This window comes from Oratosquilla oratoria, chromosome 6 (assembly GCF_046742065.1).
Source record: "Oratosquilla oratoria isolate Oo_2021 chromosome 6, ASM4674206v1, whole genome shotgun sequence".
NCBI classification, from domain to species: Eukaryota; Metazoa; Arthropoda; class Malacostraca; order Stomatopoda; family Squillidae; genus Oratosquilla; species Oratosquilla oratoria.
Genome location: NC_134782.1, coordinates 59,893,982 through 59,908,981, shown reverse-complemented (window position 1 = coordinate 59,908,981; position 15,000 = coordinate 59,893,982). Strand labels below are relative to the sequence as shown.

The 15,000-nt window shown below is 40.0% G+C and overlaps 1 protein-coding gene across 1 annotated transcript in view; it reads right to left on the bottom strand.

The window, feature by feature from the left end:
- LOC143026508 (metabotropic glutamate receptor-like) overlaps nucleotides 1-15,000 on the bottom strand; it is a 137,461-nt gene that overhangs the window by 44,562 nt on the left and 77,899 nt on the right. Inside the window, exons 5-7 of the mRNA XM_076187034.1 lie at nucleotides 14,721-14,852; nucleotides 8,793-9,157; nucleotides 1,321-1,483 (exon numbers count right to left, since the gene is read on the bottom strand). Coding sequence (XP_076043149.1) covers nucleotides 1,321-1,483; nucleotides 8,793-9,157; nucleotides 14,721-14,852 — 660 coding nt within the window. The remainder of the gene's footprint in view (nucleotides 1-1,320; nucleotides 1,484-8,792; nucleotides 9,158-14,720; nucleotides 14,853-15,000) is intronic.

The following is a 15,000-nucleotide window of genomic DNA, read 5'->3' as shown; positions in this document are numbered from 1 at the left end:
GAAAGGGGGGAGGAGAGACGGAACAATGATAGGTACCAAGTAGTGGCCGCCGTACCAGTTAAACGTCGGAGAGAACCATCTCCACTCCCCAACTTCTGTAGTCCTCAAAGTCTTCACTTCCCTCTGAAAGTGCAGCCTCGAGGGGATGACACTCGGTCTCCGGACCGTAGCCAAAATCTCTCTATAAATTTTGACTATTTTCCTCCTATTTCCCCCATTTTCCCCTATTTTTTAGTTCCCTCCCTATTCTTTATTGTTTCCCCTATTTTTTCAGATAAGGGGAGATGACAAAGTACTGCGCTCCTTCTCTTGTTAACAGGTGACAAAAACAAAACAAAAAACAAAAAAAACAAAAACAAAGAAACACAAAATAGACAAGAGTACATTTATCAACATTTTTCCAGGGATCTGTGGGGAGTTTCAAGATCGTTGCCAGTCGTTGCGAGGAAGCGGGTTTTTAGTTACTGGGATCTCTACAAGGACTTGTGTTCTCCTTCACCCTCTCTTACATTTTGAAAACCGGAAAGAATTAAAAAAAATCTGAGTTCAGTGCGATGGGCACATAAAAAAAACCAAGGAAAGAAGAAGACCGAAGAAGACGAAAGAAAAAGAGACAAAAGGGTGAAAAAAGAAAAAACGAAAGAAAGAAGAAAGAGAAGAAGAAGGAGAACAAGAAGAAGAAGAAGGTGAAGAAGGTGGAGAAGAAGAAGGAGGAGGAGGAGGAGCAGGAGAAGAAGAAGGAGAAGAAAAAGGAGAAGAAAAAGGAGAAGAAAAAAAAGGAGGAGGAGGAAGAAAAGAAGGAGAAGGAGAAGAGGAAAAGAAGGAGAAGAAAAAGGAGAAGAAGAAGAAGAAGGAAAAGAAGAAAAAGAAGGAGAAGAAGGAGGAGGAAAAACAGAAGAAAAAAGAAGAAGAAAAAGAAGAAGACGAAAGACTAGCTGTGTGTTTTCAATGCTTGACCAACTTCGGCTAACACGAGATTTATTAATTTATCTATTTACCTTTTGATTGCTTGATTTATTTCTTTGTGTATTCTAGGTGTGGGGTGGGGGTGGGGGGTCTGAGTCTTCCCGAGGGCCAGATCTCGAGTGTGACCTACCCGTGGAACAGCAGCCCGAGTGTGACCTACCTTTTCGAGTCTCCCCGAGGGCCAGGCCTCGAGTTTGACTCACCTGGGGACTAGCAGCTCTCGAGTGTGACCTTCCTTTCTGAGTCTCCGCGAGGACAAGCAGCCCGAGTGTGACCTACCTTTTTGAGTCTCCTCGAGGGCCAGGCCTCGAGTGTGAACCGCCCGGGGACCAGAAGATATCGACTGTGACCTACCTGGACGGACACGAGCGAGCACGTGATCATGACCTGACTCCTGGGGCTGATGAATCCAGGTCGCCGGGCCGACCTCGAGGCCGAGTCGAAGATGCGGGAGATCCGGTTGGTCTTGGTGAGCAGCGCCCCGTAGATGAGCGAGAAGCCGAAGCCGACGCCGAACCTGGGGAGGCGAACGCGAGTTTAGTCAATAACGATCGGGTGAAGAAGAGGAGGAGGAGGAGGAGGAGGAGGAGGAAAAAAAGTATATAGTTAAAAAATAATAATAATGATATAAAAGGCAACTAGGTACATTTAGAGGCATTTAGATCCTATTCTAAGGAATTAAAGTCATTAGATTTTTATCGAAATTATACTGAGGTTCCTGTATTGATACTAGAAGGAGGAGAAAGAGGAGGGAAAAGAGAAGGAAAACAATTTTTTTTTTTTACTGGGAAGTGTTAGAAACTTTGAGACTCTGTTCTAGGGAATCCAAGCTCATTATGTCGCTATTGACAATAAATTGATGTTACTGTATCAATACGGACCTTATCATTGTGATACTAAGTATCTCAGAAAGAAATCTACAGAATCTAGAAAAAAAAATTGATATTGACAGTAAGGAGAGTTTGCGTTGACAACATTACTATTGTCAATAAATACTGACATAATGTAGTCCTCTTCTTGTGTCGCGATCAATGTTTAATTTTCTTTCTACTCCCTAGTCACCCTGCAGAAACGATGGATTACATGATACATGCAAGAGGCGGGGTGAGTTTTTACCCCCTAGGCTCTCTCATCTCGATCTGTGTCATTTTCTCCAGGCGTCTGATATCAATTATTCGTTTTCATATTCCACTAACGGGATAGATCAGTGGTTCTCAGCCTTGCTTGGCCCATACACCCCTTTCATCATTTGTCAGTCTCATTCCCCCCTACTCTCCAAGATAGTTTGTTTCAAAAGGTGCATTCTAAATAATATGCAAATATTACTAAAAATCCTTTTGTTTTTTCCTAATCCTAAGATTAACTTGGGTCAGCACACGTATAATTCCAGGTGACAGGCCAGATCGGCCAAAACCTATAATTGCTTTCCATACCCCGTAAACTTACTGTCGTCACAATTCACCCCCAGAAAATCCAAAATTCCCCCCTGGGGGTGAATTTCACCCCTAATGAGAACCCTTGGGATAGATAGATAGTAAGATAGAAAGAGGGAGAGAGAGGTAGCAGTGTTGATAATCCTAAAACTAAACTAGTAAGATCGTTGCTAGTGTTGAAGTGGTCTGAACGATGCTGTGAGACAGTATTTCATAAATACGTGGTCTGTGAGATTGCACGCTTGGGAGCTGCAGAATAAGACAAAGCAACGAACACCAGAAAAGAGACAACTGATAATATAATGGAAAGAAAACTCAGTGATTTTTGTCAGTGTTTAAACTGTTTGAACGAAGTTATGAGACAGTATTTCATAAATACATGGTCTGTGGAGGCAATTGATAATGTAGAGTAAACTCATCAGAAGTTTATGTTCGTGATAAAAGGCAACCAGTTATTATGGCAACGCCGATTTCGCGTGGGGGAGAGGGACAATCTTTATTTGATTTGATTTGATTGATTGATTTTTTATTTATTTATTTATTTATTTATTTATTTATTTATTTATTGTTAAATGACAGGAAATTAGTCCTAGACTCTTTATTATATTACATCCGGTGACAATGCAAGAATTTATGTCGTCATTTTTAAATTACATAGCTAAGGGGGAAATTTGTTATTGAATCACTTGGAGAAGGTATTCAACAGGTTGAGATTGAGAAAGGGAGAGAGAGAGAGAGAGAGAGAGAGAGAGAGAGAGAGAGAGAGAGAGAGAGAGAGAGAGAGAGAGAGAGAGAGATAAAGAGAGAGAGAGTGAGAGAGAGAGAGAGAGAGAGAGAGAGAGAGAGAGAGAGAGAGAGAGAGAGAGAGAGAGAGAGAGAGAGAGAGAGAGAGAGAGAGAGAGAGATTGGTTGATGACACACTTCCAGACGCTGTCCACCTTTGACAAGATGATGCTAAGAGAGGCATACATATCTCTTGGGTGTCAACTTTTTTAGTTGTTGAAATAATCATGATATCTATTTCTGTGAAATGAATACCAAGCAAGCTACACGACAAAACATTTGTGCTCGTCATATGCATTGCCTGTCATCATGCACTGAAGTTCACACATCTTATGTAATTTCTAACAACTTATTACAATTGTAGCTTCCTTTAGGTATACAAAACAAAACACACACGCACACACACACACACACACACACACACACACACACACACACACACACACACACACACACACACACACACACCTCATTGATATCAAATTGGATATTCAAAGAATACAGAAAACAACTGGTGAATCATACTTTGAAGGTGATTATTTGTTCGATAGAAGATGGGAGAGTGCCTAATGATTGGAAAAGGGCCAACGTGGTTCCAATTCATAAAGGAAAAAAGAAAGAGGAACCACTAAATCATAAACCAGTGTTTGACCCGCTAAAGTGTGTGAAACAATTATGAAAGGCAGATGGACAACATGTCTATAGAAGATCTTTGTAGACAACAATTTTGTATTCAGAAATAATCCCGTGTATAAAATTTGTTGATATTTTACCTAAAAAGCAGTCGATCTGCTACAAGAGAAAGAGATGACTATGTATATCATCTGGAGGTCTTAGATATGACATCTTATAAGATATTTATATGAAAATAATAATAATATATACAACTAAAAGGAATTCCGCTGAAACAGATGAAGAACTTTCTGAAGGAGAGATTCATAAGGGCGGTTGTGGAGGATAAGATAGACTGGAGGGAGGTAAATAGCGGAATCTTAGTGATCGGTGTTGGCACCTGTAATGTTTTTGATCAACGTTGACGATGCGATGGATGGGACAAATACTTACACCAATGAAATTGATGTTGGTGTCTTGGGGTTACATCAATGAAATAATTTGAAGAGAAGTGACGGGGAGACGATTCTCTCCGATGACCGGCTCGTAGGATCACCAGAAACACGTTCCAATTTTTGGTCCACATCAATATACATTTTCTACATATAAAGGTTATCAGTGGGCTACCCTCATCTCGCTCTCCCTCTATCATCATCCAGCTCTTCTCTTTACCAGCCCTCCTACCCATTCCTAGCCCTCTTCTTCCTCTCCCAGCCCTCCTCCCTTCCTCTCTTCCCCAGCCCTCCTCCTTTCTTCTCTTTCCTAGCCCTCTTCCCTTCTTCTCCCAGCCCACCTCCCTTCCTCTCTTCCCCAACCCTCCTCCCTTCTTCTCCCAACCTTCCTCCCTTCCTCTCTTCCCCAGCCCACTTCCCTTCCTCTCTTCCCCAACCCTCCTCCCTTCTTCTCCCAACCTTCCTCTCTTCCCCAGCCCTCCTCCCTTCCTCTCCCAGCCCTCCTCCCCTCCTCTCCCAGCCTTCCTCCCTTCCTCTCTTTCCTAGCCCTCTTCCCTCCTCTCCCAGCCCTCCTCCCTTCCTCTCTTCCCCAACCCTCCTCCATTCCTCTCCCAACCCTTCTCCCTTCCTCTCTTCCCCAGCCCTCCTCCCTTCCTCTCTTCCCCAACCCTCCTCCCTTCCTCTCTTCCCCAACCCTCCTCCCTTCTTCTCCCAACCCTCCTCCCTTCCTCTCTTCCCCAGTTCTCCTCCCTTCCTCTCTTCCCCTCCCAGCCTTACTTCCTTTCTCTCTCCCAGACTTCTCCCCTCCTCCTCACCTTCTATGTCCCATGTCGACCACTCGACCATTACAAGACAGCCTCCCAGAAATCGGAATAATGCCGGAATAACAATGATCCCCAGAAACAGAAATGGTTCTCAGAAAGGGAGCCGTTCCTGGAAGCTGCTACATAACAGGTCCCGAAACCTCCCGACGGTTAGGCCGGAGCCGCTAAGGTCCCCATCGGGGGTGGGGGTTCCCGTGTGTACATCCGTGTGTACGTTTATGTACATGTGTACATGCGTGCATCATCTCCTTTCAGAGCTCAAGTAAGTGTGTGTGTGTCATTTTCTGCATTTGTCATAAGTTCTTCTTCAGACTGTTTTTTTTTCTAAGCCTCGCGTTGGTTGGTTTGGTCGTTTGTTTGTTTATTTGTTTGTTTGTTTGTTTGTTTGTTTGTTTGTTTGTGCTTTATGTGTGTGGGTGTGCGAGCGTATGTGCGTACCTAAGCGTGTGTGTGTGTGTGTGTGTGTGTGTGTGTGTGTGTGTGTGTGTGTGTGTGTGTGCGCGCGCGTGAGAGAGAGAGAGAGAGATAGAGAGAGAGAGAGAGAGAGAGAGAAAGAGAGGTAGAGGTAGAGAGAGAAAGTGATACAGACAGAGAGAGAGAGAAAAAAAAAAGAGAGAGAGAGAGAGAGAGAGAGAGAGAGAGAGAGAGAGAGAGAGAGAGAGAGAGAGAGAGAGAGAGAGAGAGAGAGAGAGAGACAGAGAGATAAACAGAGAGAAAGATAGATATAGAGAGAAGGGTGGTAGAAGGAGAAAGAGAAAGAAAGAGAAAAAGGGAGACAGGGAGACAGAGAGCGAGACATACAGAGAAACAGAGAAACAAAACGAGAAATCCACACACACACACACACACACACACACACACACACACACACACACACACACACACACACACACACACACACACACACACACACAGATGTGTGTGTAGGGTGTTGGCTACATTTGGGGGAGGGGGGAAGAGATGGGGGGATAATTCCCCCTACGAGATAATATAAGTACAGCCGTTCTCAAAGGTTCTGTCAGCGCTCGTAAAGCTAATAGTGCTTATACAACCTCCAGATCCTGTTAAGTTAATGGAACATTAGAGATGGAAGTTCTCGTGTAATAGGATTAATGTACACGGGAATGGATGGAATGTACAGCAGACCGTTCAGCTTGTTCGACTTTGTTCGTTCTAAGTTGGAAGACCCCCCCCCCCCCAACCTGGGGTGCTAGCACCCCAGGTTGGGGGCTGAAATCAATTATACGGGGGTGCTCAGAAGTGATGCACACAAAAACCACATGGATATATGTATCATTGATTACCTTGTTGTGCATTTTTTACTTTTCCCATCACAAACACATTCAATTTCCTCCTCTCTTCCTCTTTTATGTTCCGTGTTTCTGCCCTATACAGTTCTGCTGGCACAATCACTCCTTCATACAATCTCCTCTTAGCATCCATTCCCAAATGTCTATTTCTCATTACATTTTTAATCCCCCAAGGCATTTACTTGATTCTCTCAATCTACATTCTACCTCTACCTCCACTCCTCCCTTTCCCTGCCACATTCGCACCAAAGTATCTAAAACTATCCACTTCCTCTAGTCTCTCTCCCTTAATACTCACTTCCAGTCTGCTGCCACTTTCTCCCCTTGTACATCTTATCACCTTACTTTTACCCACATATATCTTCAACTTCCTTCTTTTGCACACTTTCCCAAACTCTGTCAGTAACTTCCTCAATCCCTCCTCTGATTCTGCCACAAGCGCAGTGTCGTCAGCAAACTACAACTGGTTTATCTCCCATTTTTCTCCATTTCCTTTAACCATCTTCAGTCCCCGACACATTAACCTTGCATTTACCTCTCACATCATCCCATTCGTGTATAAATTGAGCAACCAAGGTGATATAACACATTCCTGGCAGAGTCCTACCTTTACCTCAAACCACTCATTCTCTCCATTTCTGATTCTAACACAAGCTCTACTACTCTCATAAAAAACTCTTGACTGCTCTTAACAGCTTTCCTCCTATCCCACATATCTGCAATACCTCCCACAGTGCCTTCCTGTCTACCCTGTCATAAGCCTTTTTCAAATCCATAAAGGCCCAAACAACATCCTTACCTTTTCCTAAAGCTTTTTCACATATCTGTCTTATCACAAAAATCTGGTCGATGCAACCCCTACCTATCCTAAACCCACATTGTTCCTCACCAGTTACTCCCTGTTTCTCTCCTAATCCTCTCAATCAAAACCCATAAGCCTTCCAAACTACACTTAACAAACTGATCCCTATGAAACTACTACACTCACACTTGTCCCTTTTTCCCTTATAAAGCGGAACTATACAAGCACTCCTCCAGTTCTCCAGCACGCTATCCTCTCTTAAACAAACATTGAATAACCTAAAAAAAAAAAAAGATTAATAATGATGATAATAATAATAATAATAATAATAATAATAATAATAATAATAATAATAATAATAATAATAATAATAATAATAATAATAATAATAATAATAATAATAATAATAATAATAATGATAATAATAATAATAATAATAATGATAATAGTAATAATAATAATAATAATAATAATAATAACAATACCAATAATAGTAATAATAGCAAAGTGGGATGTAATGAAATAAGATAAATTGATGGAAAAATAGATCACATAACTCTATATGAAATAAACGGATATAAACACATAAACAAACGAACGAACATACAAACGTGTGGATAAATGAAAACGTATATAAAATAAAATAAAACAATATGAAAGAGACAATAAATATAATGAAAAGAAAAGACTAGTTGGTAGTCATGATATCACAATGATCAGATGTTCACATATTCATAGTGCCTTCCGTCTTGTGTGATATTTAACATTTTTATTCCTGTAGCCGTCACGCGATTTCATTCACTTCCGTGACTCTCCCATGGTGTCCAAATTGGTGTCGCTATTTCTACCATCTAACCAGAAAACCCACTTACACCGTCAAACGGTTTGTCAAACATGTTTGTTAAATACGTTTGACAAATGATTTGTCAAACATGTTTGTCAAATATATTTGACAAATTATTTGTCAAACACCCCATCCACACTGTCAAACATCACTTCAAACACATGTTTGATAAACCAGGTTTGACAAACAGTTTGACCGTGTAAATGGCCAGGCCATGGGAGAACAACGGCCAACCACGAGGGAGACACCACCGGGTGAGTACTGTAGGCCTACAGTACGCAAAGCTAGCGAGACTTAACTTAACTGGACTAAGACTACGATCCTGAAGGTGTGAGAACTACAACAACGCAGTTACTGCCTACCAGGTGGAACTTTTCCTTCTACCCTTATTTGCCGTCAGACAATTTTAATCACCTCTGTGGAAATCGAGACTCCAGTGCGTGACTCCCCTTTCGGAGCTGCCTCCCCTCCGGAGGATGTGACTCCACTCCGGAGGAACTGACTTCCCTCCGGAGGAGCTGACTCGACTTCGGAGGACCTGACTTCACTTCGGAGGAGAGCTCACTCCTCTTTCGGAGCTGCCCCGATTTCGGAGCTGACTCCCCTCCGGAGGATGTGACTCCACTCCGGAGGACCTGACTCCTCTTCGGAGGACCTGACTTCACTTCGGAGGAGCTGACTCCTCTTCGGAGGACCCGACTTCACTTCGGAGGAGCTGACTCCTCTTCGGAGGAACTGACTCCCCTTCGGCGTCCCGAAGACTTACCTCTGAAGGGCGCAGACGATGACGCCGGGCGAGGCGAGGAGGAGGAAGGTGTTCAGGTAGCAGATGAGGATGCCGCAGAGGAGCATGTAGGACAGCTCCCTGCCAGAGGCTTTGACGATGGGCGTGTCGTCGTGCCTCACGAAGATGATGATGACAGAGAGCGTGAGGACGATCCCCAGGCAGGAGATGGTGACGGGGACGATGGCGAAGATGGAGTTCCAGCGCATGTACTTGTGGGGCAGTTCGTAGCACGAGAGCTTGTCCTCGAAGGGCCAGCGGCCGTCGCCGCAGTCCCGGCACGTGAACTCGTCCGCGACCATCTCCCACGCCTTGCACGAGGAGCAGATCCAGCAGCAGGTGTCACCCTTGTAGGGGGGGAAGGAAAAAAAAAGGGGATTAGAAAATCTCGTCCATATTGTGTGCGTGTGTGTGTGTGTGTGGTTAGGGGGTTGGGGGTTGCCTACTTGTTACTTTGTTTAATAAACCCGGTGGATGTCGCTCTTGAGTGGGACCTTAAGGGACGCTAGAACTCAACCCACATTTTGTCTTGAATGGGGGAGGGGGTTATTTATGGCTGAAGAGAATTAGAGTGTGTCGGTCACGAGTGAGCATATTAGCTTACAAACGCTTCTTTTATTTGGCCTGGATATGCTCAATACTCAGTTATGGTAATAATGATAGCGATAATTAATAATAATAATAATAATAATAATAATAATAATAATAATAATAATAATAATAATAATAATAATAATAATAATAATAATAATAATAATAATAATAATAATAATAATAATAATAATAACAATGATAATAATGATAATTGTTAATAATAATAATATTATTAATAATAACAATAATAATAATCATTGATAATAATAATATTATTATTATTATTATTAGTATTAGTATTATTAATAATAACAATAGTAATAATAATGATAATAATAATAACAATAATGATAATAATAATAATAATGATAATAAAACAATAATAATAACAATAATAATAATAATAATGAAAATAATAATGATAATAATGATAATAGTAATAATAATAATAATAATAATAATAATAATAATAATAATAATAATAATAATAACAATAATAATAATAATAATATAAATAATAATAATGATTAGGCTTAAGATTTTTTTTTATACAGATTTCTTTTCTTCCCCATTCTCTGTTTTCTTTTGGCCGAATAAAAACGCCTGGCGACAGCTTGAATGAAAACACAGACCGACCCTCGCTCCCGTGTCAAGCCAAGGAGGACCCATGACTTCGGTGAGGAGGAGCAGGTGGTTCGAGTCTCGAGGACAAGGTCGAGGACTTCCTCGAAGGTTACCCGAAAGTTGATAATTACCTCTCTGTCATGGCTGCCGGCAGGCGATTTTATTCACTCCATTACCAACTTCACTTACGTCACTACCATCTTCACCACCATCGCCGTCACTACCACTACCATGATCATCACCACCACCACCACCACCACCACTAAGACACCTTTACTATCGCCATTACCTAGTTCACCACCACCTCTACCATCATCACCACCACTACCACCACCTCCTCCACCTCCACCACATCATCACTGGCACTAAAGGTGGCAGCACACTAAGCATATCTCGCTAGCATTCTGCTTGTTTCTGCTACTTCGTTTGAGTAGAAACGACTTCAGTTACGATCTTTTTTTTTTTTTAATTTCCGAATGTCAAAATACTCTTGCGTCATATAGTGAGAAGCTGGATGACGAATTAATAGGAATTAAACTTATACGAATGTTATCCACATTGTTGAGATGTTTTTAAGGAAGCCTAGAATACTGTAACCGAAGTAGGTTCTACTCCAACGAAATAGCTAAAGCAAGTAGCATGTTAACCTAGTGTGCCGCCATGTTAACACTAATATCAATGAGTCAGTGAGGAAGTTTGGAGATATGCTCTCTCGCCCTCGACACCGGGACTTCCTCTCACCCAACGCTCCTTTACCGCACCACGCTACCAGGCACACCAACAAACTCGTGCTCATCAAAGCGCCGAGGACTGACCGCTACAAGAACAACGCCATTATGTCTATTGTGCACTTCATTAGTTTAATTTAATCGAGTCCTAGAATTAGAGCAAATTGTACATTGACAAGTATCACTGAATCACTGTTAAACTAATAAACCGACTATTATTATTATCATTACTATTATTATTATCATTATTATTATAGGTGTAATATATAGGCCAAAGACATTATCATTAGCAGACGACAAACTGTTATTTCAAGAACTGTCTAGTTTCTGCAACCGGGATTTTTTGATAATGGGTGATTTCAATTTTACTGACATTGATTGGATGACCCTTGAACATGGCCATATAGGTAGTCGCTTGTTTGATTTTCTTGGTGACAATTACTTAATTCAGCATATAAAAGAGCCCACAAGATATGGAAACTTACTCGATCTTCTGATCACTAGCCGCGAAAGCATGGTAACTGATGTAGAAGTCGGTGAATCTGTTGCAAATAGCGATCACAACCTAGTTAGATTCAAACTCCTAAACAATTTTAGAATAGATACTTGTGTTTCTAAAATACCCGATTTCAGTAAAGCTCAGTTCATAGAACTACGTCAGGAGCTTCAGCTTACAGATTGGGAGGCAAAATTAAACGAAAGACCTGTAGATCAGATGTGGGAAATATTTCAAAATACGCTCACTAAGATGATTCAAACATACATTCCTTTTAAGGACAGACGTCCCCCAAATCAGGCTCGCCCAAAGTGGCTCGACAAAGAAACTGAAAAAAGTATTGCTAAAAAGAGACAGGCTTATAAGAAATATAAGTGCTCGGGTGCATCTAATGACTATGAAAGTTATGTATCAATACAGAGAAATTTAAAAAAGACAAAAAGAAAAAGAAAACGACAATACGAAATGAACATCGCTGATAAATCCAAAGAGAATCCCAAAGAATTCTATAGTTACATTAGAGATAAAAAGGTTGTTAGGAATCACATTGGTCCACTATTATCTGCTGACGGTCAACTTGAATATTCAAATGAAGGAATGTGTAATATCTTAAACAATTATTTTAGCTCGGTATTCGTAAACGAAACACCTCAAGGTGAATTCCAAACTGAAACCTGTGAAAAGTCTAGGGTAAACTTACTCGGTGCGGTAAATATAACAAAAGAAACAATTAAAAGGTGTATAGACAAACTCAAAGTTATTAAAACACCAGGGCCTGACGGTTGGCATCCAAGAATCTTAAAGGAAATGAAAAATGAGATTGTTCTTCCATTAGAAATTATTTTCAAGAAATCCATCATATCCGGAGATGTCCCAAGAGAATGGAAGCTAGCTAACGTTACTCCCATATTCAAAAAAGGTGACAAAAAGAAACCAAATAACTATAGGCCTATAAGTTTGACTTCAATCGTAGGAAAAATAATGGAAACTATCATCAGAGATGCTATCGAACATCATTTAGAAAGTAACCGTTTGATAAATGATAGCCAGCATGGTTTCAGACGAAAACGTTCTTGCGTGACTAACTTACTCGAATTCTACAACACAATTATCTCGAATTATGACAAAAGAAACAATATAGATTTAGTATATCTAGACTTTGCAAAAGCTTTTGATACCGTCCCACACGAAAGACTACTTACTAAATTAGCTTTGCATGGAATAAGTGGTAGCCTATTAGGTTGGACTAGTAATTGGTTGAATGATCGAAAACAGAGAGTTGTTTTAAATGGAAAAACTTCTGGATGGAAAAGTGTTGCAAGTGGAGTTCCTCAGGGTTCCGTTCTTGGGCCACTTCTATTCATAGTATATATAAATGATATAGACCATGGACTAAAATCTACTGTTTCCAAATTTGCTGATGATACAAAACTGTGCGGAGTGGCAAATGATCACTCAAACCAATTAGATATTCAAGAAGATTTAGATCAATTACAGCAATGGTCTGAAAAGTGGCTAATGAAATTTAACACAAGTAAATGCAAGGTAATGCACATAGGTAAAAATAACAGTAAGTACGATTACAAGTTATTTGGAAATTCGTTAACAAAAGTGGATAGTGAAAAAGATCTCTGCGTAATTATCAGTAACGACCTCAAATCATCCAAGCAGTGTATTTCAGCCTCTGAGAAAGCAAATAAGATTCTAGGACTGATTGCGCGATCTTTTGATTTCAAAAGTCCATCACTCATTAACAAGCTATATAAATCGTTAGTTCGTCCACATTTGGAATATGCTGTTTCCGTATGGTCACCGAATCTCATTAAAGACATTGACAGATTGGAAAGAGTACAACGGCGAGCCACAAAACTGATTCCAAATATCAAAAATAAATCATACGAAAATCGACTAAAACATATGAATCTGTTTTCCCTAAAAAAGCGTAGACTCAGAGGTGACTTGATACAGGTCTTTAAAAATCTAAAGGGAATTGACAACATCAAAAGTGACCAAATTTTTACATTGAATGAGAATCAGACAAGAAACAATGGTCTTAAACTCTCCGGAAATAGATTCAATTTGGAAGTAGGTAGAAACAACTTTGCCAACCGTGTAGTTAATGAATGGAATAAACTTCCTGCAGAGGCAGTGCAATGTAGTTCAGTTCGAAGCTTTAAGAATCATTTAGATAAATACCTAAGTAAGATGCTGTAATGATTATAATTTATCTTATATTATTTGTTTTTGTTTTGTTATCATTTGTCTGTCTGATTTATATTTATTATTAGTTATATGTCAATTTATTATTATTTACTATTTACCTGTTTGTTTATTATTTAACTATACCTATGCATTTATTTATGTACTCTATTTATTATTTACATTATCATATTTTTTATTTTTTATTTTATTATTAATATTGTTTTTTTTCGCATCCGACCTAGATATGGATCAAAAGGTCTCCTGTCGGCATGCTCCGCCTTTGTAATCCTTTGTAATTATTATTATTATCATTATTATTCTTGGATTAATCTTCTCTGATACAATTTTTGTTAAATTGGATAACCGCTGACGTTCTGACGATCTGTGTAGCTGATCGCTCAAAATCTATCTGTAGATTTCGAGGTCTCTTACCTCTTCTTCAGCTGGGTGGTAATAGTGAATGTTTTAATCCTCTTGGACTATATGTTCACAAGTGAGAATGACCTCACCGAGTGGGCTGTGATTTTTCGTCCGTAACTGTTGTGATCAAACGTCACTATGGTGTTCTAGTCCGTTTTTTTTTTTAGGGAAGTATCAATTGATTCTGCTGTGTATATAAAGGTGGTCTGAGTTTTCCAATTAAAACAGCTTCTGCTATTTGTAGTCTGCGGTGATCATTTGTACGGTAAATGATTGAAGTATTATTTCTTAAATCTGCTGTTTGTGGTCTTTTGTCATGTGCTGTGTAGTGGGCGAAAATTCCGCCATTGTAACGATGGTGATAAAGCCTTTTTTCCAGAGAAGTTCTGGTGAATCCAATGTAAGTATCTTGAAGGGATGCACAATTCCCTGTCTGCCATGTGTGTTTGTACACTACATTGTTTTCACTCTGTTCTCTGGAGTGAGCTGTATTGTTCTTCATAATAAGTGACGCGGTTTTATTTGGTTTGTAATAGCAGACTAAATTTATCTTAATATTGTGTGCTGGGATAATTCCGTTTTTAACTATTCTACGAATAGCCTTTTCCTGTTCTTTGCTGTGTTCATTGTAAAACATCTTATAAAAGATGTTGATAATCAATTGATATTATTATTATTATTATTATTATTATTATTATTATTATTATTATTATCATTACTATCATCATTATCAATATAATTACTATTATTATCATCATCATCATCATCATCATCACTATTATCATTATCATTATTATTATTATTAAGTGGAATCCGAGCTTGTCACGGAGCACCACAGGATCGTACCTGCTGCATGATCTTGATCTGCCCTGGACCGCAGGGCGAGGAGCACACCGAGATGGGGATGTCGGACATATTGTTGCCCCATCTGATTTCATTCATGTTGATGTCCAGCTCGCTGTACCAGCTGCCCACCACCTGAGAAGAAGAAGAAGAAGGGGAGCGCGTAAGCTTGTTTGTTTTGCTGTACCAGCTGCCCACCACCTGAGAAGAAGAAGAAGGGGAGCGCGTAAGCTTGTTTGTTTCGCTGTACCAGCTGCTCACAAAAAAAAAAAAAAAAAAGGAA